Genomic DNA, 21533 nt, shown 5'->3' with positions numbered 1-21533 from the left:
CTCCATCTAGTGCTAAGATTAAGAATGCACGGAACTATACCTCTACTCCCAAAACATGTTTATGGTGTAGTGCTTAACTAATAAGCAGAGGGACAACATCACCATTCTGGTCTACCATATCCATTTAGGGGTGGGGCGTGGGTATGTACTTCTAAAAAAAAAAAGTATGTATATGTGTTCTAATTTACATATCTGTGCGAAGAACACAAACATGGGCACAATGTTCTGGGCCAAACTATTTTATTCATTTTAATACACGTAAGTAGGTATAATATTTCCTAGCACTTGGGCTACCTTTTTATATAGGCCAAGGTTTTGGGGTCTGAATAACATGTATTAGCCTCGCCAATGAAGAATACAGGATTTAAACAGTTAAACATTTCTTCCGGAAGTAGATTTGAAAATTATTAAAAATCGTCCAGTTATTGATAACCTTTTCAATTGCCTATGTTACAAGTGCCATCATTATCACATGACAACTGACAAAGCGAAGTATAACTAACTTCGTGAAGTAGAATTCTTAATGAGAAGCTGACAGTCCCCATCAAGTAAAAATATTCCAAACTCTTTATAAACAAGAACTCTGGAAAGGACTAAGAGTCTGTATTCCTTTCACTGTAATTTTAGTATCAGATACGACAAGTAGAACGAAAACTTTAATATGTATGTGCAATGAAGACCAAAAAAAAAAAAATACAGTTTTGGAGGCTGCAGTGTTTGTATTACTGATGGGAGTGATTTATGAGGTACAACGTTGAGATGGCCAAAAATGGCATGATAGATATACCAAGTTTCATGAAGACCGGTCCGGGTTCGATCCATGGTCTGGTCAAGTGGGATTTGTGGTGGACAAAGTGGCACTGGGGCAGGTTTTCTCCGAGTACTTCGGTGTTCCTTGCCAATCTTCATTCCACCAAATTCTCCATCAACATAATCACCAGGGGCAGACTACAGTAGGCCAATCAGTGGCCGCCGTGCCGAGTGGACCCAGTTGGCCTCCACACCATACTAAGCGAATTAAGAAAAAAAAAAAAATGACGTGGAGATACAGTTGTAGCATAGGCCTATATCAACAGATGGCAGCAAGTGAAAACAAGTAACTATAGATAAATCAGATGACCATCTTAAACTGCAAATGCAATATGCAGAGGATATACGCCACCCAGTTATGTTCATTATCCTACAAGGATTACAACTTATTTATAGACTACTACTGTAATTTTAAGGTAAATAGTTAACTGAAGTTGTAGAACTAGAGAGGAAATGTGCAGTCAACAGAGTGCGCATATCTTTCAAATATGTTTGTTGCAATAAGGTCTAAACTGGCCTCGATGATGTTTATTTATTACAATTACAAACTTTATCACCAATATACAGATGGAATGCTGGAGGAATATTTCAGATTCAGCAAAAGATTTTGACTCTATAAATTACGAAATATAGCTTATTAAATTAAAATTCTTTTTGGCATTAAAGAAAGAGTAGCAATTTGGATCAGATCCTGTCGAGCAGAAAATACATGATCGAAATAAAACCATATAATGCAACACAACTTCTGTATTATTATGTGCAATTTTGGGTTTATTGTGACTTGACACTAGTTTTCCTTCATGCACAGGTTTCTGCAAATCACCAAACTGCTTTCACCTCTTGTCAATATGTAAAGGATATCGGAAAGGTTTCTGTCATGGAGTCCCAACCTTGTACGCTGCGATTGTTTGCTTCGTGTCTAGCGTATGCCCCTCACTGCCAGCTGTCCACTTACCTTCATGACCATTCACTTGCTTTAATACAAGTCACCACCTTTCGGACGACATTTTGCTGAAGCCACTGCTGAAAGGTAAATACCTTTATCGCTCAATACGGGTGGTTAAGTTCAGTGCAATGACCACTTAACTGACATCTATTATTTAAGTCCGTTTAAATGCGGAACCATTTAATGGGTTACATTACTTTGGTCACCCGAAATAAGAGCAGGCTCGGGAGTATCCGAAATAAAACACAAGATGCGATGCGACGCAGACTTCTAATCCCTATGGGGCTAACCGTAATGTAACGAATGCATCGCAGTATCTCAGGGGCGCTAATTAATGTGTGGTGAGCACGCGCTTTAGCTGTGGTTCACGTAGCTTATGCAGGGAAGAGCTTCACGGTGTGCAGTCTCGGTACACTACTAGTCTTTCTCAACTCAGAGTGCCTGTAAGGAGTCACAATTAAGCATCCACACATGGCATCTGGCAACATGGTGAGCTGGCGCATGTCTGATAGCACGATTAGGCCATTCAGCGATTTCTTTCTTTCAAATAATCGCTGGAGTTCAGTTTGCTTTCTGGTTGTAGTAATGTACTGGGGCAGTATCTTGTTTATCAAAACATGTGGAAATAAACTGGCTGGAAATTTCAGAAATATTCTAGGAAGAATTAACTTTTTCATAACAATAAACATAGAAAAAACTTCAAAGTCTCTAACAAAAAGTAGACGGCCTCCGGGTTAAAAAAAGGGGCCAACGTCGAAATAAAAAGCCGAAACCAGGTTCATATGCTCTTTGAACATCAAAGGAACTGAATGATACAGTACGAATTATTTTGAGTATCTGCAGTTTTTGAACGTTTACGGCAATGCATTTCCTGCGAAGCACAACATTTTCTGTTACACACATGGATTTTGCAGTAAGAGGACGTTACCAGAAAAACAGAAAGAAGTGTTAGAACATCCGCAGCTCGCGCCTGGTTTGGCCCCGTCTGACTCTTCATGTTCCCGACTGTAAGACACTTATTTTGCCATTCTTGAATGGATCATGCAGAATAACTTGAGCGCAGCTTCGTGGACATGCTGGTAAACTTCGGTATAGGCCAACTTAATCTGCGTAAAGCAAGCGGGTTTTTTCTCCTCTCGCTCCCACTTTGGAGCATGGCTGATTTCTCACTTTCATTGATCATTTTTACAGACGGTAGGACTCCTTGGGCGAGTGATCAGCTCGTCGCAAGGCCTTTACCTAAACACAGAACAACATAAACACAGAATAAACGCATACACACACCAATCATCCATGCCCTGTGTGGGATTCGAACCCACGAACCCGGCTTAATTTTGTTTCCTGCAAAGGTATATAGAGCAGAAGGCATTAGCCAAATGCGTTAACATTCTCTTTAACTCCATGGCATTTAGTCCGCAGGCGAACCATACCGCCCCTGCGACAGAGACGGTCAATATTCTCTTTAACCCTTTCCATATTACGAGCGATACGTATCGCCTTGATACTGGCCTCTCCAGTCCTAATGCACGACACTGTAAATTAAATGAATTCTCTGTTGCCATTTACCGAGATTTTACACTAAAAATTGTAAATTCTCAGAAACTGAATTAAAAACCGTCATAAAAAAGTGTACATAGAATAAGAAATTACGTTGCCAAAATCTTGCAAGGAAAGGGTTCCAAGAAACCCAACTGCAACACTACGGAGCTTTTTCTCTGAGAAAGGACACTTCTCCTAGGGACGGACTGTCCGGAATAGAAATTCAAAACCTTTACTCTTTCATCTCAATTACAAAAAAATAAAAAAAATCCGTGGTTTTAGTCCGCAAGCGAACTATATCGACCGAGTGACCGCTGCTTGTCGGCGAATTTAGTGCCAAATTTGCGGATAGAGGGCGTCGCGTGGGCGGCGCAACGAATCCCCACGGCCGTTAATTTCGGTTTTCTAGACTGGAGCCCCTATTTCCTTGAAATAGCTTCTCAATTATCCTCACGAGGCTGAATGGACCCCGTTCCAGATCCACTATTTCTCAGAAAACCTGGTAGCACCGGGAATCGAACCCGGACCTTTGGATCTGTAACCAGGAACTCTGACCACTAGACCACAGAGGCGGTCTTCATCTCAATTACATATCCGAAAAAAAGTGACTGTAGGTTTATATTCCAACTGGGGCGAATGGTTATGAGGAGGAAAGTGGAATTAGCCATTCCTCAGAACACGCTGCCACGCTCAGCTCTCTCACAACCCCCCCCTCCCCGCCCTTTGTTGGAATATAATAAGTGTAACCATTGCAATTTAACGGAGTATGTATGAACGTATTCTCTGCATTCCAATTTTACATTAAACTTCATGGTGAAAGGAGATCCTTTGCATGTAAGTCCAGTGCACTAGATAAACCGACAGCGGATGACAGATATGAACTGAGCTACTCAGGCAGTTGGTATGAGATGTGGACAGACGCGCTGGTTATAGAGCCGATGGCAGCTAATTTACAACTGTCGATAAAAATTATACGAAGAAAAAAGTAAACAATTATTGACAATATTACATTATCTCAAAAGTGATGTTGGTACTACGATGTGTTATCTGGTTTCTACGGTGAGGAGGTATGAAACCAGTGAAATTTATGGAATAATCACAGTTCCATGTGACAACTGCATAAGCCAGAGGAAAGTCTGGAGACTTGGAAAGTGAGCGGATGGGCATTGTGGGCGAGACATGCGTTGAGGTTATGGAGGCGAAAGGAGATCCCATCTACTTCTTACGTGTTCATGACGAAGCAAAAGTGGCGTACAGTGACTTTAAGACCAAACCTATGGGATCAGAAAGATGTGGCGCGCCGGACCACATGCGCTGAAAATCAATACAATTACATAGAAGAATATGATATATTTAACTACTGCTTTGTTCGAAGAATGCCGTCTTCTGGGATGTGGCGCCGTGTAGATCTTCTGTGTGCCGACGTTTTGGAGGAACGTATCGCCTCCATCTTCAGGATAGAAAAATCTGCGAGCGAGGAAACAGCATGAGCAGGTAGCTGCAGACTGAGTCACCAGTCGAAAACACTCAGCCCTGGGGATGTTTACGACTTGTGACTCAGTCTGCAGCCACATGCTCACGCTGGTTCCTCGCTCGCGAATTTCTCTATCCTGAAGATGGGGGCGATACGTTCTTCGGAAACATCGGTTCACAGAAGATCTACACGGCGCCACATCCCAGAAGATAGCATTCGTCATAGTCACCGCCGTGAAAACCTCAAATCTTGTTAATGTTATATTTTAGTGTCCTGCTACACTGATTCATGTCCATGGTTTATGCTGACCGTCTTACAGTGTATACACTTTTTCACCTTATTCTTCACTTCCAGCAGTACAACGCATGCAGTAACAGGAGCAAAACACAACACAGAACACGATACACAAATATATGTAGGAAGAATGCTTACATAAAAGAGGATTGGCATAATTCGCGTGTTTGAGTGCGACGTAGGAAGAATCCTGAAAAGTTTTATTATTTAGAATTCATCGTCCTATATGACGAATACAGATTTTAGTCATTTTAGAATGAAGACATTATGGCATGCAGTACAATAGTTTAACGTGCATAAAGACACCTGAAGATGGCACATTAGTGCTGAAACATGTAGTGTGGAAGTGAAGAATAAGGTGAAAAAGTGTATACACTGTAAGACGGTCAGCATAAACCATGAACCTCAAATCTTACATACTGCTTTGTTCGTTAGGTTTATAATAAATATGCTTTTAGTTTTTATGTAATCATTGTAGTAAATCAAGAGGCTAAAAGTTTTCAAATGTGTCTGTTTAAATTTCATCGTCATAAGTTCCACACCGGACAAAGAATTACATTCTTGATGAGAGAGCGTATAATTCTCAGATGCTCTGGATGGCACTACACTACCACGTGTATTCACTGTACCTGCAGCAGTCGGTAGGGGTGAGGGCCTGCGAATTCTTCCTCCATCACTCCAGTGTATAAAGTTGAGTTGAACACTGGCGGGAGGTCGTTCACGTCGTTTACATGGATCACTACCGTTGTCTGATTCTCATTCAAGCTGTCAGATGCTACCAGTGTTAACTCGTACTAACAAGCAAAACATGAAAACAAAAAGAAAAAAAACGAGATGCAATGCAAACGTGCAAGACATGCTGTGCAATTACAAATGAGTTAATCAGATGCTGGGATCGTGCTACAACAGTAACATTCAAACTGCAACGTCCAAGGAATGCAAATCAATAAAAGCATGACCTCTATACTGCGTGATTCATGGTAGGCTGCACAGTTTATACAGTTTTCAATCCAGCTATTTGCTATTGCCCATGGACCATGCAGTTTCCACACATCAATTAGAAACAAAACATAAATTACAGTTCATTGTACGAGCTGGTTCGTGGGAGACATCATGTGTACATTGTATTTTATTTAAATGAAACCCACAAAATAAAGATATATAGTAAAAGCAATGATTTCCAATCAACTATTACAGGAACGAAGAATATTACTTATCTAACCGTGGAAGTTTGCTCAGAATGTACAGAAACTATTTTGGGCTTCATGGCCCACATGTGAGTAATTTTGAATGGCAGACTTTTACGGTACATTTAATAAAAGTAAGTCATTACGCCATGAAGGCGCATGAAAGAGCGGTGGTAAACCTACAGCCATTCTTAACGTCGGCACTACGCGTTCCAGCCGCTTCTTCCCAGGATATTCAGTGAAGACAAAACGCCGGTGCGAGCAGCACAATGTAAAACCAGAGTTACTCTCCGTTCCTACCGGAAACAGAATCCAGGATGTGAAAACCGTGGCCACTTTACACGTATATCCTGAGGTATCGCAGTTCCTGTGTATTTATATAAGCATTATGTACGCTCAGTACCTTGGACTCGCAATTAGTCTTTCATCTAATATGGATTTACGCACAAGTCGAGACCAAGAAGCCAGGATAACGACCGGTTATCTCTTGGACGACCGGGATTCGATTTCCGGCGGGACAGGATTTCTTTTTCGTAACCGCGTCCTGGTCTGCCCCTTTCCCCCGTCTTCTAGCCACTGGATACCTGGAGCTCTATCCCCTGGGGTATAACGGCTGTAGCGTCTTCATATAGCGCAGAGCGGCAACCTGCTTTAACATTATAAAATTTCCATTTTACCTACAGAGTGTATTAAGGGAGTTCGTCTGAATCACAGACGGAAGCTGGCATTGCGACCTGTGTGACAGCAGGAGTACCCATCTCCATGAACATTATGACATGTTACAGTAAATTTTATCCCTATATGGCTCCCGTTAATTTCAACCGCGTTCAGCAACAAAGCAACGGTTGATTGTGATTCGTCAATCACAGCGATACACTAGGAAATAAATACGAATATATCTGATATGACTTCACACTCCACAGGTAAATGTCTTTCTTCATTATGGCAGTGTTCAGAATGTATATCTAATAATATTTTAACTTTCCCGTTAAGAACTTGACTGACATCTTCCTCACTATTATTGCTTCGGGCATGACAACGTTTCATTACTGCAATGCACAGAAACAATTAAGGCAGACTCGCTTTAGACACTTCTTTAATTAGCGAGGCTGTACTTTTAAGTTATAGTTCTTTCATTGGCTATACAGTCCCCTTGGGCCCTGGCCTCTGATTTTTCAGTTTCATTATCATTTTACAGACGGTAGGACACCTTGGACGAGTGACCAGCTCGTCGCAAGGCCTCTACCTAAACACAGGACAGCACAAACACAGATTNGCCATACCCTACCAATACTGGTGAGTGCTATCAGCCCCGTTCAGCTAACGAGGTCGGCCCTCGGTACCTGATACTTCCCCCATCTACCAGAGGCATTGGAAACTGCTTGGGCGGGACACTTTTTGCCCAATTTTGCTCAGAGGTCTCCTAGAGACATGAGGATCGTTTACGTGCCGTAAATCTACGACATGGGACCCACGGCTTAAAGTCCCTTCCGGAGGACTTGTTCCCTGAATTTTTCCGCCCTTAAAAATTCCACGACCTCCACCGGGTTCAAACCCGGGTACCTTGAGTCATGAGGTGGGAACGTTACCCCTAGATTACGGAGGCCGCTGTAAAAGCTAAATCCCCGCTTATTATAACAATCCGATGACTCTCCTCTTTCGTCAGAATATTCCTGTTCCCATTTGTAGCGTATCGTTTTATTTTTAGTACGGGATAACTGCCGTGTCAATATTTTCTATTCCCTGTTGACAGCAATGGGTAGTTCTCTAGCGCTGGTATAATGGTATAATTACTGCTTATTCTGAGAATGAATCGAAATACAAAAAAAAAAAAAATACTCCGTAGGCAAAATTAATTTTGTAATGTTAAAACAGGTCGCACATAAAGTAACACAGGTTAAGAATGTATACAGACATGCTTCTGCTCAGTCGTACATAAATGGCGACCATAGGAAAAAAAACTTTTCTTTTACCTGTACTTTTCAATACTGCAAATTAATGGGGCATATTTTCCAAATAAAAAACGTATGGGATTTCAAAGTGCGAAAAGTAGCTGCTGTCCCCCAGTACTGGGTTCGTACAATGAGAACTGAATCATGCATCCAACGAAGAAGCGACCTGCAGCACGCGCTTGGGCAGGTTGCGGTCATCCTCCTCGGTGATCTGCGTGCGGTAGGTGGGTCGCTCAAACACGGGTGGGTTGTCGTTCACATCCTTCACATGGATCACCACTGTGGTGTAGTTCTCCTTCAGGTTGTCAGAGGCCGCCAGGCGCAGCTCGTACTGTCCAAGACAATAAAATGCACTCACACGCCTCTTTCTGGTACCTGTATAAAGCACTCTGTCAACTGGTACACGCCAATGTCTTTTGTATATGCATGGCAAGTGCCTGGAGCTATTTATTTATCACCTCATTTGTATGAGATTACAAGAAATTAATGCACTACCTGGAATATTCAAGGGAGTGCGCCTTGAATCAGTTGATAAGTATATTTAATGCTTCATATGTTAATATATTCGTATTTAAGTAACTCCATGAAGCACTGCTAGTCTTGAGAACTTAATCTTCGTCAGAGGATTCACTGCCGTGTTCATAAGAGCCCATCACTGGTCCCTATCCTGAGACAAGTGAATTATTTCTATGTATTCACGTTCTATAATCGTAAATATTCATTCTAATACTGACCTCCAATCTGTTGCCTTCGGGCTTGGATTTCCAGAATAAATTAATTTTAGCAGCTCCAGACATATACCACACATTATAGGTCTTTCATAAAAAGACATACATACATACATACAGACGGTGATGCATCCATTTACATTAGAAGTTGGGGGTATATAAAATCTTAAGTGTAGGTATTTTATCGTTTAATGAATGATATGGCCTAATTATAATAAGTATTCGGGCGTTATAAGGTCTACATTAGCTCACCAGACACAGGTATTCAATATGGTAAAAAAAACTAAGGTAAAGCTATCCCCGTAACAGATCGTGAAGGCCTATAGGGTTGTGAGACGTCGGGGCTCCCACATTTTCTCTTAATAATAGGCTCACAGATGGCGGTAAGATTGTCACCCTTACGCGCTGGCCGCCCATTACCCCATTTCTGTTAGAGGCTGAGTCGACCCCAGGACAATAGTGCGGCTGAAAGGATTAGGTAAACTGAAAAAATCCACCTCATTGGGGACTCGAAGCCGCGACCTTCCGGCTTGTAGCATAGTTACTCAACCAACTACGCTACCGCGTGCCCCCTATATTCAGTATGATTGCGTTTAAATGGGCACTGACGTATAGATTTCCAATAGTAAGTGCAAGGTTACCAACTTATAAGCGGGTAGGGGTTCGACATAGAAATATCCAAGGGCGATGGCAGATGTCCGTTTACGCCAGTTCTAAAGCAAGCTTACTGAGATCTGTTCTCACAGCGGCGACTGGAACGTAACGCCGTGCAGTCCGGTAGAAGTCCGTCGACGTTTGGGAGAACCAAACCGTTCCCATCTTCAGGGTCGAAGTGTAAACCAAAGAAGAACCCAATAAGAAACAGTGAGCTTTCAGCTCTGTCCCATCCTACCCAGCTGGCATTAAATCCTCAAGTTGCACGTACGCGTAGTTCCCACAGCCAGGGAAGAATTACTGATTCCTATTCGTGCTTAATTCAAATTCTACTAAACGCTGCGTTATGTCAAGCTAATCATTACAGGGTCATTCACCGTTAACTCTTTGAAGCAGTACGTTCGTCTAAATAATATTCACAAATTAAGTTCCTATCTCTCAGAAAACACATGACGTCTCCATTACAAATATCAAGCGATTAACGCTGCATAAGGAAATCATCTGTGTTTACTCTGAGAATAAATTCATAAATTAACTTTGTGGGCAACAGTAAGATATGTTAATACTGTCACGTGTTCCTGGCTAGCGTGACTAATAATAATGGGTTCTGGATTAGATAAATAGATTTATGGGACACTCAAAAGTAGTAACTACAAGATTACTGTAAATGCGGTATATCACACAAATTTAAGTGTTCAACGTCTGCTTGCTAGTCGTTGCTTGGTAAAGAATTTTATTTCGTTAATACTTCGACTACTGGACTGCCTTCTGAATTCTCTTAAGAATGAATCTCTGACTCCTGTCTCTGTCTCTCGCTCATCTGAATCTGAATCTCCAGAATTCACGAATGCACCGCCACGCGGCCCGAATAGAAGTCACCGTGTTGAACAGTTTTCCTCTGTTCTTCTGTTGACTGTTCTGTTGACTGTAGTCTTTGTTAATATTCGTTGTAACGGAAACATGATTACCGAGCCGTTGCTCAGCAATGGAAGCCTACTCCAGCTCCACCATTCCGGCTTTCAGCCGTCATGTCACAATATTAAAAGGGTGATATATATGGCTACTGATGAGGTTTAAGGAGTTAACGGTAGACTGTGGTGTTACAGTCAGTTGTTTCCAATCGCGCAATTCGCATGAACTCAATATTTCCGTTACGTTCCCCTCGCAATGGGCTGTATTTTGCTTACGATCTCAAGATGGCGGTGAAAGCAATTTATTCACAGTTTACTCCCTTGGAGGAGAATTTTAATTTTAATTTAAAAAAAATATGTACAGTAATCTTTTGGCAAATACGTCTTGAACCATCTTCGGTTTTCCATGCGTCCAGTTTCGCCAAACGCGGCATCAGGTTTTGTGTATGCATGGTGTTTATTTGTGCGGGCCCACATATGGAAACAGATCGGTGGCGTCCAGAAGAAGAAATCCCTGGGGGCAGGTTTGCAATGGCATGCGAAGGGCGTTAGCTAGCTTCCTGATTACCGCTGCCGTGCGCTTCTTGCCGCTCAGGTCTAGTTTGTTTCTAAACACACGATTGCGTAAGGCACTTTTTGTTTAGTGAAGGGGCCGGTAATTCGGCTAGGTTCTGATTAGTGTTAACAGCGGCCGCGGCTCTCCTAATTCCCAGTTTCTGATTGACAACCGTGACGTGTTTCAGGAACGTAATCCTTGTGGTTGATGAGGAACCTGGGTTTCCTTTACAGATTTCCCATGTCCTACTCGCAAAACGAAGAGTTTTCCCAGCATTGCCCTGTCAGTGAACGTCCAGTACGGTCCAGACAAAGTTAGTTTTTGTGTTGCTGTGAAGAAGTTAAGTGTGTGTGTGTGTGTGTGTGTGTGTGTGTGTGTGTGTGTGTGGGGGTGTGGAGAGAGAATGAGTAACGCAGCTTTTGTGAAGTGTATATATGTACAAGCGCTTAGAAACATTATTCTACCAGATGTTTAACGCTAATGACGTAAAACAATAGTTCATTCTTTAGAGGGACAACCCACAAGTTCTGCTCTAAATTCACACAACCTAAAACAAAGGTTACGTGTGAATTGACCATAATTTATAAAGCGAGGGATCAATTTTCTGCCTTTCTCTTCCGACCTAAGGTGGGAATGAGTAACGTTCCTTCTCCATTAACTGGCTCCGTCGTGGCTGCAACTACCAGCGGCCAACAGGGATAGGAAAATGTGGCTTTTAACCTTTCCTGTCTAAAATAAAAGAAGGGCAACCAGCAAGAATAAACACGTTACAAAAGCAGAAATTATAGTACACTGAAAGGAAATTGGAACAAACTGAAATTGCTGAAATGAGGTTTCCGCGACCTGTAGCAGGCTGTCGAAGAATATACCAGACGGTAATGGACGATATTAGACTGCAACTGAATACGTTCGATCTACACAAAATAAAAAAGAAGTTCTGGGAAGAACTAATAGTCTACTTTCCTTTCATACGGCATGGGCCGCATAGTAAATAATGTGTGCATCAATTCTTCTGTTGTTGCTTGCGTATTCGTTGCCCTGGTAATGTTTTTACTAAGCCGTTGCCTAGCAGCGATATGGGGATACACATACGGACTGAAGGGATGGATTTATGAAGTAAGCCGTTGAGATGGGCTTAGGTGCCATCATATACATACAAAGACTGATTCAGGCAGTCAGAAGTTAATAGGGGGCACACACAAACACACAGACAGCATGATGATCTCATAAGCCTATGTTCATTTTTACAAAATGAGGAAAGTGGGCTAAAAAATTGTTGTTAATAAAACTGTTATGAACACTGTCACGCCCTTAAGTTTACAACGGCGGTAGATTTGAACCCTGAGGCCTCAAAATATGCAATGGTGCAACCTGGAATTAGTAGTAATGTAGAGCAGGTTTGCCTAACGGCGGGCAAGACTGTGGGAAAAGCTGCAACACAGGTAGCAAAACTATGGCAAGAGAAGGAATGCTGACTAGCAGAAGTTCACCATTACGTGACCCCTAGTTCGGGGAGTGAGTGATCATTCGACAGAACAATTTTACCAGTTGCCATGGGAGGCTATGTCACTAGCCACCCCGGCACTTCTAGTAGCAGTACAGCTCAGCAGACGCCGTGCTTATACTGTTCAACGGTACCAGGAATCGACAACGGGACCCTTCAGAGCCATGGCAGCAGCGCACCGGCGCCTAGCTTCTATCGCCTTCTCAGCCTTTCTAGCAAGCGAGCCTCTGACGTAATACCGGCGCTCAGACAGATGCACGTAGGGACCCGACCTAGGGCTAGTTACAAAAGGAACTATCACCATGCAAACCAACTTCAAACCAATATACACGTATGTATGACTGTAGATAATGTATAACAAACTTCACAGAGCTGAGCCATTCTTCAGAAGTCAATTGTGCAGTTACTCAATAATTTCGCAACTTTTTGTGGAACCCGAAGGTTCATTACCGTGTCCACAAGAGCTCTCCACTAGTCTCTATGCTGAGCCACAAATCGATCCAATCCCATACTATCTCTCTAAGATCCATGTTAATATTGTCCACCCACCCATGTCTTGGTCTTCCTAGTGGTCTCTTTTCTTCCGGCTTTCCCACCAATATCCTACATGAATTCCTTTTCGGCCCCATTCGTGCTACATACCCTGCCATCTCATGCTCCTTGACTTGATAATTCTATTTGGAGAAGAGTACAAGTCATGAAGCTCCTCATTATGTAGATTGTCTTCTATAATAATAATAATAATAATAATAATAATAATAATAATGGAAATAGAGAACTCCAACGACTTGAGCTTATTGCATAATAACGCTACCAATATGAGTATGTGGAGTCAGGAATGAACCCTGGACCCTTCTCTCCTTGAACAATTCCCAGTCCATACTGCCCCGCTGAGGAGTTGATGGCTGTCACGGTGCAACCAGTGGGTTAGATTCGTTTCGGGGAAATCTAATGAACCTAGAATAGACCACTGCACAACAAACACAACTTAAGAATGCCAATTGACCAAATTACGCGGAGGATGTTTGATTATCACCCAGAAGGGAGAGAGACCAGATCAATTAACCCTGCGACTGGAACTGGCCTAAGGCATTAATTAGTATAGAGAAGCTGGAACAACTCTGATACGTACATATGGTATACAGGCCTACACACAAATGCTAGGAATTATTTCCTCAGTGTAGAGGGAAGATTCTGAATACACCATCTAATGGCAACAAATCCCGCCCCCGCCAACTACTGCTACTGAAGTCACGGTTAAAGGAAGCGAAGTTAAAAGAATGAAATGTCATGTTCCTTGGCCGAACAGAGAGTTGTCAGGTGACACAAATTTGCCACCCTAACGAAATCAGAAAACAACGGGACAGAGTTATGTGGAACGACACTAATGTGAACAGAACACGTATATGAACATCACACACAATCTTCCGTAGTCAAAGCTCTGAATTTACTGCCCGGCTTACGAAGACGTGGACTATGTGATGCATGAGCTGGCACTAGGAGATACCGTGAGACAGGCCAGCCCTTGTGGGAGATTCCAAATTATTATTTGCTTTAAACCAATCGTGCCTTGTATCGTTATTAATTTCTGCGTTAAAGTGTGTCGTACTCTCAAGTTAGAGCACCTCACACCTCAGTGGAAACCAGTGTTAAGTGGTCTGCATCGGCAGAGGTCAGTGGGATCAGAGGCAGATGCAGTAGTGGTAGCAGTAGAAGTAATGGCGATAGTAGAACTAGTAGCAGGGGCACTCACATATCTGCTAGTCACATCACACTCGCCTACGTCTCAACACCGACGCAGAGACTACCACAACCACCCAGTTTCCTAGAGCCGCAAGTTTCAGCTACAGTACCCGTACATCCGCGATTCGCGTAGTGGTAACCGTGGTTTCTCATCTGCTCCACCTGGTGTCCTGCTATCCAATTAATTACTTGCGCCAATGACCAACTGTGATAAAAAGAGAGTTACTGATTCAATGAAGCGAATACTCCACTTCTACGTCGAAATGCAGCTGTTACACACGCCAACACCAACTGGCGACGATTCTTCCTTCCGAGAGTTATGCAACCCGTAATACGCTCCAGAGTCCCACTACATTCTACCGTGAATGAAGTGGTACGATTAATAACGAGTGCGTTTGCTTAAACGCGACGAAGAGGGAAGAGAGCGGCGTCCCAGTATCAGGACAGGATCCGTCTGCAAAGCTGAGTGCAGGGCCTATTTTAGACGTTGGCAATGACACTTTGCTGGAGGCCTGAGGCGGTTACTTCAGAACAAGTTACGTGGCGGGCATAAGTAACAGGAAGTTTAAGAAAACATTTCGCTATACATTATTACGGCGAAGAAAGAGAGAAAGAAGGATGAGATGAGAATATTTTATTTAAGCATCCTGTTGCACTCCATACGATAAATGATATAATGATAAAAACTCCGTCTCAAGTGCAAACAATATATTTTGTGTCTTTGATCTTGTTCCTCTACACTACATGTTTCGGCCTCAGACGGCCATCATCAGGTGTATAACACTCACGTCGCTGTGTAAGATAAAATAATCTACAAACCAGACAGTTATCAACGAAGTGAAGTTGATAATAACAAGGAAAGTGTTTTAAATGTTAAATTTTGGGCTGGGTGCAGTGTGACTGCAACGTGAGTGTTATACACCTGATGATGGCCGTCTGAGGCCGAAACATGTAGTGTAGGGTAACAAGATGAAAGACACAAAAATATTGTTTGCACTTGAGACGGAGTTTTTATCATTATATCATTTATGAGATGAGAAGTATGGGCCTATACAAAATATTAGTTATCTGAAAGGAAAATACCTCTTAGAAGACCCAGGCATAGAAGGGAGGATTATATTAAAATGCACAAGATTCATCTTGCTCAGCTAGGGCCCAGTGGCCGGATATTCTGAACACTGTAACGGACCACAACCTTCCACAGGAGGCGGAGCAGCTGAGTGGCCATCAGCCTCTCAAGAAGAATTCTCCTCTATGGAGTTAGTAACTTAGTGCAGGGAAAGGAAGTGTCCTGACATCTTCCGTTATTATTGGGCAATGACTGAGATCTGTATTCTGAAGTAGTGTAAGAGGAAACTTAATCAGATTTGACATCAAGTAGGAGTGCATATATTACGGCAAGACTAAATAATTGACAATTATTAATAATATATGGTAACTATAAATACGTGTGCCGGTCACGGTAGCCGAGCGGTCTAAGGCATGCACTGTCTTGGCTCGCTCGGAAGCCGGGATCGTGGGTTCGGATCCCACTCAGGGCATGGATGTTTGTCTGCGGTTTTCTGTGTTTGTCTACAGGTAGAGGCCTTGCGACGAGCTGATCACTCGCCCAGGGAGTCCTACCGTATGTGTAAGATCTAGAAAAACCGAAGTGGACGGAGAAGTTCGTGGAGGTAGGCCTAGGCCCACTGGGGCTGTAGTGCCAAGGGAAAAAAATAAATACGTGTAATTATAAAAAACAGCGGCAAATATGATAGAACTCCTGATAATAATCACTTTTAGTGGTAATTATGAATAACTACTGACAATTTATTAGTCATAAAAGTTACGAGGGGACACAACCGCGTACAGAACGCACAGGAATTAATTTGAAGAGCACACCAAACGACAGATCTTCAGAAGCACTGAAATTGAAAACAGTATAATTAATACAAAAGATGAAGCGAGGTTAAGGTAGACGGTTGAGGCTTTCACGTCTGCTCCACTTGCTCAAATTGTCCTTAAAACAATGCTGACATCAAATCTTGGCAAACTATGAAACAGCAAACATTTCAGACTACGCCTGACTGTTTGGGCATTCTATACAACGCCGAGAAATTGTACCGTATATAATTCTCAATTTTATATTTTGCCTGTAACATAACCGTACGCTCTCTCCCGGACGGGATATCAAGCTAACAACTCGCATTTATTTACTGCCAAGGATAAAAATACGTCCCACACCGAGCTGCCCAGAAATGGGGACACTGCAACTGTCGCTTCACTTACACGTTATGTACAATAATGGCGAAAGTTGGATATTTTAGAAGTGTTACCACAACGTAAAATCAAAGTTTCATTAGTATCATAGAGAAACAATCACGGAAATTTTCATACTGACTAAGGGTTCGTCTTACTTTTGTCGCATTTCGTTAGGTTACACAATTGACCTAATCCTTCCACCCGCACTAGGGCCCAGGGGGAAAAGGGCAGCCGGCGCGTAGGGCTGACAAGCTTGAGTCTATGAGTCGACTGTCTAGAAAATGTGGGAACCTCAACATCTCACAACCCTATGGGCCCCCAAGGCCTGTTAAGGGGATACCTTCACTTTTTTACGCATTGCAGTCTCATCGCATTGACCAAGAGAGACCGATGTTATAGTTTCTCCCTGGGGGGAGGGGGGGTGAGTGGCAATCTAAAGTAACGAACCAACCTCTTTCAAACTCAAATATACGTATGTTCATATACACAAAAAGTCCTCGAAGAATACGGGCAGCCACTCGCCCGAGGGGAGTATATGCGACAAAATGCACATTGTCACGTGTATGAGTGTGACTATAGATGGGGTTTGGATTGGTAATTGGATTTATTGAACACATATCGTTAATACAAACAACTATAGCGCTACGGCTAATTCATACACTCTGCAGTTCACTAGAGCACGTATTAAGTCTTCTCAGTCTGCTGTCTCCACCATTCGTTGCCTGGTGACGGATCCCAACAATATCCTCTGCTTTCGTGCTCACATTCTTATCGGCTGGCGAATGTGTCACAACTAACGCATTTCTCCATTTGTCCTGCTTATAACATCTCGGCACGGACAGCACTGAAAACGTCGTTACTGTTGCTGCACGGTCGAATCGCATCTCATCGTTTATAGTCCTATTCCACAGATGTTAAATAATTATTTGGCCGATTAAGAGATTAACGTGTTAGGAATCATACGAGTATAAACATATTACATTTCCAGCTTCGTTTGCGGAAAAAACAAATAAAAATTTTCTTGTGGAAAAATGAAAATGGAACGAATTAAAGTAACTCTATGGAGCAGAACTTCCGAGCCTGTTATTGAAAAATTGGTTTGCTGCCGTGTTCACAAGGACTCGTCATTGGCCCGTGTCCTGAACAAATTAAATGTATTAGCAACAACAGTAAAAATGAAACAGAAAAGTAAATAAAACGCGTGGAAAGGCATAATAATATTCTGAATTATAATTAATATATGTAATCTGCCATTCGACATAATTTACCAGAGTCAATGTTTATTTGCAGACCGACCTCCTGAAGGCAAGTGGGACGCCACAACGTGTGGCTCTTTTCCCATGTTCTCGCCTGAGGTAACTGAACTTGCGGCTTCTGAGAGCACTGACGGATACAACTTACGCCATGGGCAGGAGTTTTTAAATACAGGTACAATCCATTATATGACGTTATAACCAGATAATGACGCTCCTTTGTCCCTCGGCTTACAGCTGTCTGATGAAAGATTGCAGTCGCCATGGAGCAGAATATTTTTAACAGGAGAATGTTGAGAACGAGGTTATTGTTCACAGGGTTTCCAAAGTCTCGGGGTTCTTGGTACGGACATGTATTCTTCTTGCATAAGTCGTGACGCAACAATTAATTTCATTGCAAAATATGGGGTAAATTTAACAACAACGGATCTGCAAAGAACTCATGAAGCCTACATAACTTTACATGGCGCAAAATGTGAACTCAGTTATACAAATCTACATTCTCGGATTTCTATATTTTGGGATATGACTGTAAGACCGAATCCTAGTTCAGTAGGTTCTTACCGCATGCAGTTGTAAATCACTCAGTCACTCATGGATTTCAGCCATTCTTGAGAAGCCGCCAATTGTGCTGCTACTCAATAATTGTCCCAGCATTTATAGAACCCGAAAGTTCATTACCGTGTTCACAAGAGCCCTCCACTGGTACCTATCCTGAGCCACATCAATCCAATCCATAGCAACCCATCCTATCTCTATAAGATTCTTTTTAATTTTGTCCACCCACCTACGCCTTGGTCTTCCCAGTGGTCTCTTTCCTTCTGGATTTCCCACCAATATCCTATACGCAATACTCGTCTCCTTCATTTGTGCTACATGCCCTACCCACCCCATCCTCCTTGACTTTCTCATTCTAATTACACTTGGAGAAGAGTACAAGTTATGAAGCTCCTCATTATTGGACAGGAAAATTACCAGATAAATGTTTACCTATACGAACTTTACTATACGTTTCGTTTAACACATTTTAATCAGCCTAAGAAGTTTCATGGGTACGCCAAACTCTATCAGAGTATTGTACAGTCTCATTGTACTCCCAATTTTTCTCAAATATCTTTAATTTATTAGTTTTATTATTTAAACTGCCTTATTTTGTATACTGTTTGTAACACTTATTTGGTTCTTACTTCTTACTCGTGCTAACTTCGTAATTGGACTTTGGGCTGTTAAGTTTGCACACAAGTAAATAAGAATTGACGGCAAACAGAGCGGCGATTGCTGGCGTCTTACTTCGCTTATTCTTCGACTCTGGAGATGAAGGTGACATGTTCCTCTGAAACGTCGGTTGATTCTACACGGGCTACATGGCGTTAAATCCCAAAAGATAAAAATCTTCAGAACCAACGCAGTGAGAACCTCATATCCTACAAATCTATATTCAATTTACACTGTGGGGTGGCGCCTGAAAGCCGAAACAGAAGAGTGGGCTCAAAGTTGATTTCCTAGGCAACGAGCATTAGTATAGCACGTTCCCGCGACAACGGATTACCATGGGAGTAGTATACATGCACTTCAAGTTACGGCAGAACTGGGGGTGTTTCCGTGGTAACGAGTAGATAGGCAGGAGGTTAAAATGGAAATGAAATACTGAACTGTTCGGGGCGGTGTCTGCTATCCGGTATGCCAAAAATTTACTTCAGGGAGATTACATCAGATATAACAAGATAAAGAAACGTCAAATNGAGCAGAACAGAGATAACCAAAAGAGAGACAAGATCAGAACAGAAGCAAGAGAGGAACCGACAGAAGTGTTCGTGTGGCGTAGTTACAGTGAACATTAGAATGTGATCATTGTTCGTAGTCACGAAGTGTTATAATGATCGTGTGTCATAATAGTCTGTAGTGCCGCCTGGCGTAATTCTCCAATAAACCGCTACCCCAAACCCATAATCCATTAATTATTTGTCAGGGAACCCCGGATACGTGACAATATGCACTGTTTCCACTGATAAGTTTACAAATACTTCACGGAGTCAAGGAAACGCTGAAAGATTCATGTTAATTTACGTTATCAAATTTTGTAGAGAGGAGGAGAAGGGCATGGTTCTTCTAAAAAAAAATCCGTGGTTTTAGTCCGCAAGCGAACTATACTGACCGATCGACCACAGCTTGTCGGCGAAGTTAATGCCAACTTTAGCGGAAAGAGGGTGTCGCGTGGTCAGCGCAACGAATCCCCCAAGGCCGTTAATCTCGTTTTTCTATACCGGAGCCGCTATTTACTTGATATGGCTCCTCAATTATCCTCACGAGCCTGAGTCTACCCCGTTCCAGGCCCGGAATCGAACCCGAACATCTGGATCTGTACCCAGGAACTCTGACCACCTGACCACAGAGGCGGTCCACAGCTCTTCCACACAAAGCAATTTCAAAATAAAATCGAAATCCTTATACTCGTGAGTAACGTATTTCCGTGTGTTAGCTGTCAAAGGATAAGGTCTGCACCGATTTCATCTGTTGCGCAGTTTAAAACAACCAATGCTATCACCTCCATTCCCTGCAGGCTCAACGCTTGCAAGTAAATGTCTCCATAAGTAATCATAAAACTGCATTCTACGCCAAACGGACCATCAGCTCTAGACATCTAAAGGAAACAGACGACCCTTCTACTTCCGCTAAAAAAGCTGAATGAAGAAAAATTACACAACAAGCTTTAGAATTTGTACTTATCACCTAACATTGGTAGGTGATATGGGAGGGACAAACGTCATGCAAGAGAAAACAAAGCGGGTAAAACACGGGTTGCATAATCTCGACGGGAAGAAATTACTTCGGAAATCCAGGCACAGCAGAAAGGCCAGTGTTGCTGATTCTTCTTCCTCTTCTCCATGCAAAGTGTCCTACTCCCATTCTTCGGGGAGACTGAGTGGCAGAGGAAGGAAGCAGGAATAAAATAAACAAACAATATAATGAAAAAGAGGAAGAACAGCAGGAGAAAGAAATCAGAAAGACAGAAAACAAAAGAAAATAAAGGAGGGATAAAAAAATATAGAAAGCAAGATAAAAGTGTAAGTAAAAAAAACAAGGGCACAAATAAAAGTGAGGAAAGGAAAAGACGGTCAACAGGAAAGCACCGTGCATGGGCTATATTGTGTGGTGACCTCAGTTCAACGCCGGAAGCAGCCACGTGCAACCTCACAGCGAAGCTCTAATTGTGCTGGAAAAAGCTTTGACGCTTGCTCCACGAAGAGATGAATCAGGAGCCCAAGACCACAAGGCTTCAAGTGCTCGATCACCGTTAACATGTACACAAAAACGTCATAATTACAATTAAAAATTCCACCTCTGCTCTTAAATCACCTGTCTCATTATACACAAGTTAAATTACAACGCAGTGACTCATTAAATCAAACAGACGGACGGGGAATGGTGGGGAGGTAGCAAGCGAACCTGACTCCAGAACACGGCTATGACAAAGCGGATTCAAATCTGCATATCTGTCACGTAGCTGACAGTGAATTCAGGTTTGGGTTCAAAATGTGGAAGCAACAAAATATGAAACTCTTGTGACGGCGCCCTTCTGTCCTTCGGATAATAAGGGTCAAAGTAACGCTGTACTCAATACACTTCATTAAGGGTTCCAAAACTGAACTGAAGAGGAAATTAAGAGCAGATTAAATATGGAGAAAGCGTACCATCATTCACTTCAAAATCTTTCGTCCTCTATAGGAAACTAAATATTTT

General features: G+C 42.4%; 1 protein-coding gene across 3 annotated transcripts in view; it reads right to left on the bottom strand.

Annotated features, from left to right (window-relative positions):
* Nucleotides 1-21533, bottom strand: part of LOC111864440 (neural-cadherin) — a 447734-nt gene that overhangs the window by 68384 nt on the left and 357817 nt on the right. For 2 of the 3 annotated variants that reach the window (XM_023851677.2, XM_023851676.2), the window contains exon 4: nt 8369-8533. In XM_023851677.2, the coding sequence (XP_023707445.1) occupies nt 8369-8533 (165 nt within the window). Of the gene's footprint in view, nt 1-5692; nt 5858-8368; nt 8534-21533 lie in introns of all 3 variants that reach the window. The other variant, XM_023851678.2, reaches the window with a different exon arrangement.

The sequence above is a fragment of the Cryptotermes secundus genome, unplaced genomic scaffold (assembly GCF_002891405.2).
Source record: "Cryptotermes secundus unplaced genomic scaffold, Csec_1.0 scaffold621, whole genome shotgun sequence".
NCBI lineage: Eukaryota > Metazoa > Arthropoda > Insecta > Blattodea > Kalotermitidae > Cryptotermes > Cryptotermes secundus.
The sequence above is the reverse complement of the archived record's forward strand: the minus strand, read 5'-3'. Positions and strand labels throughout refer to the sequence as shown.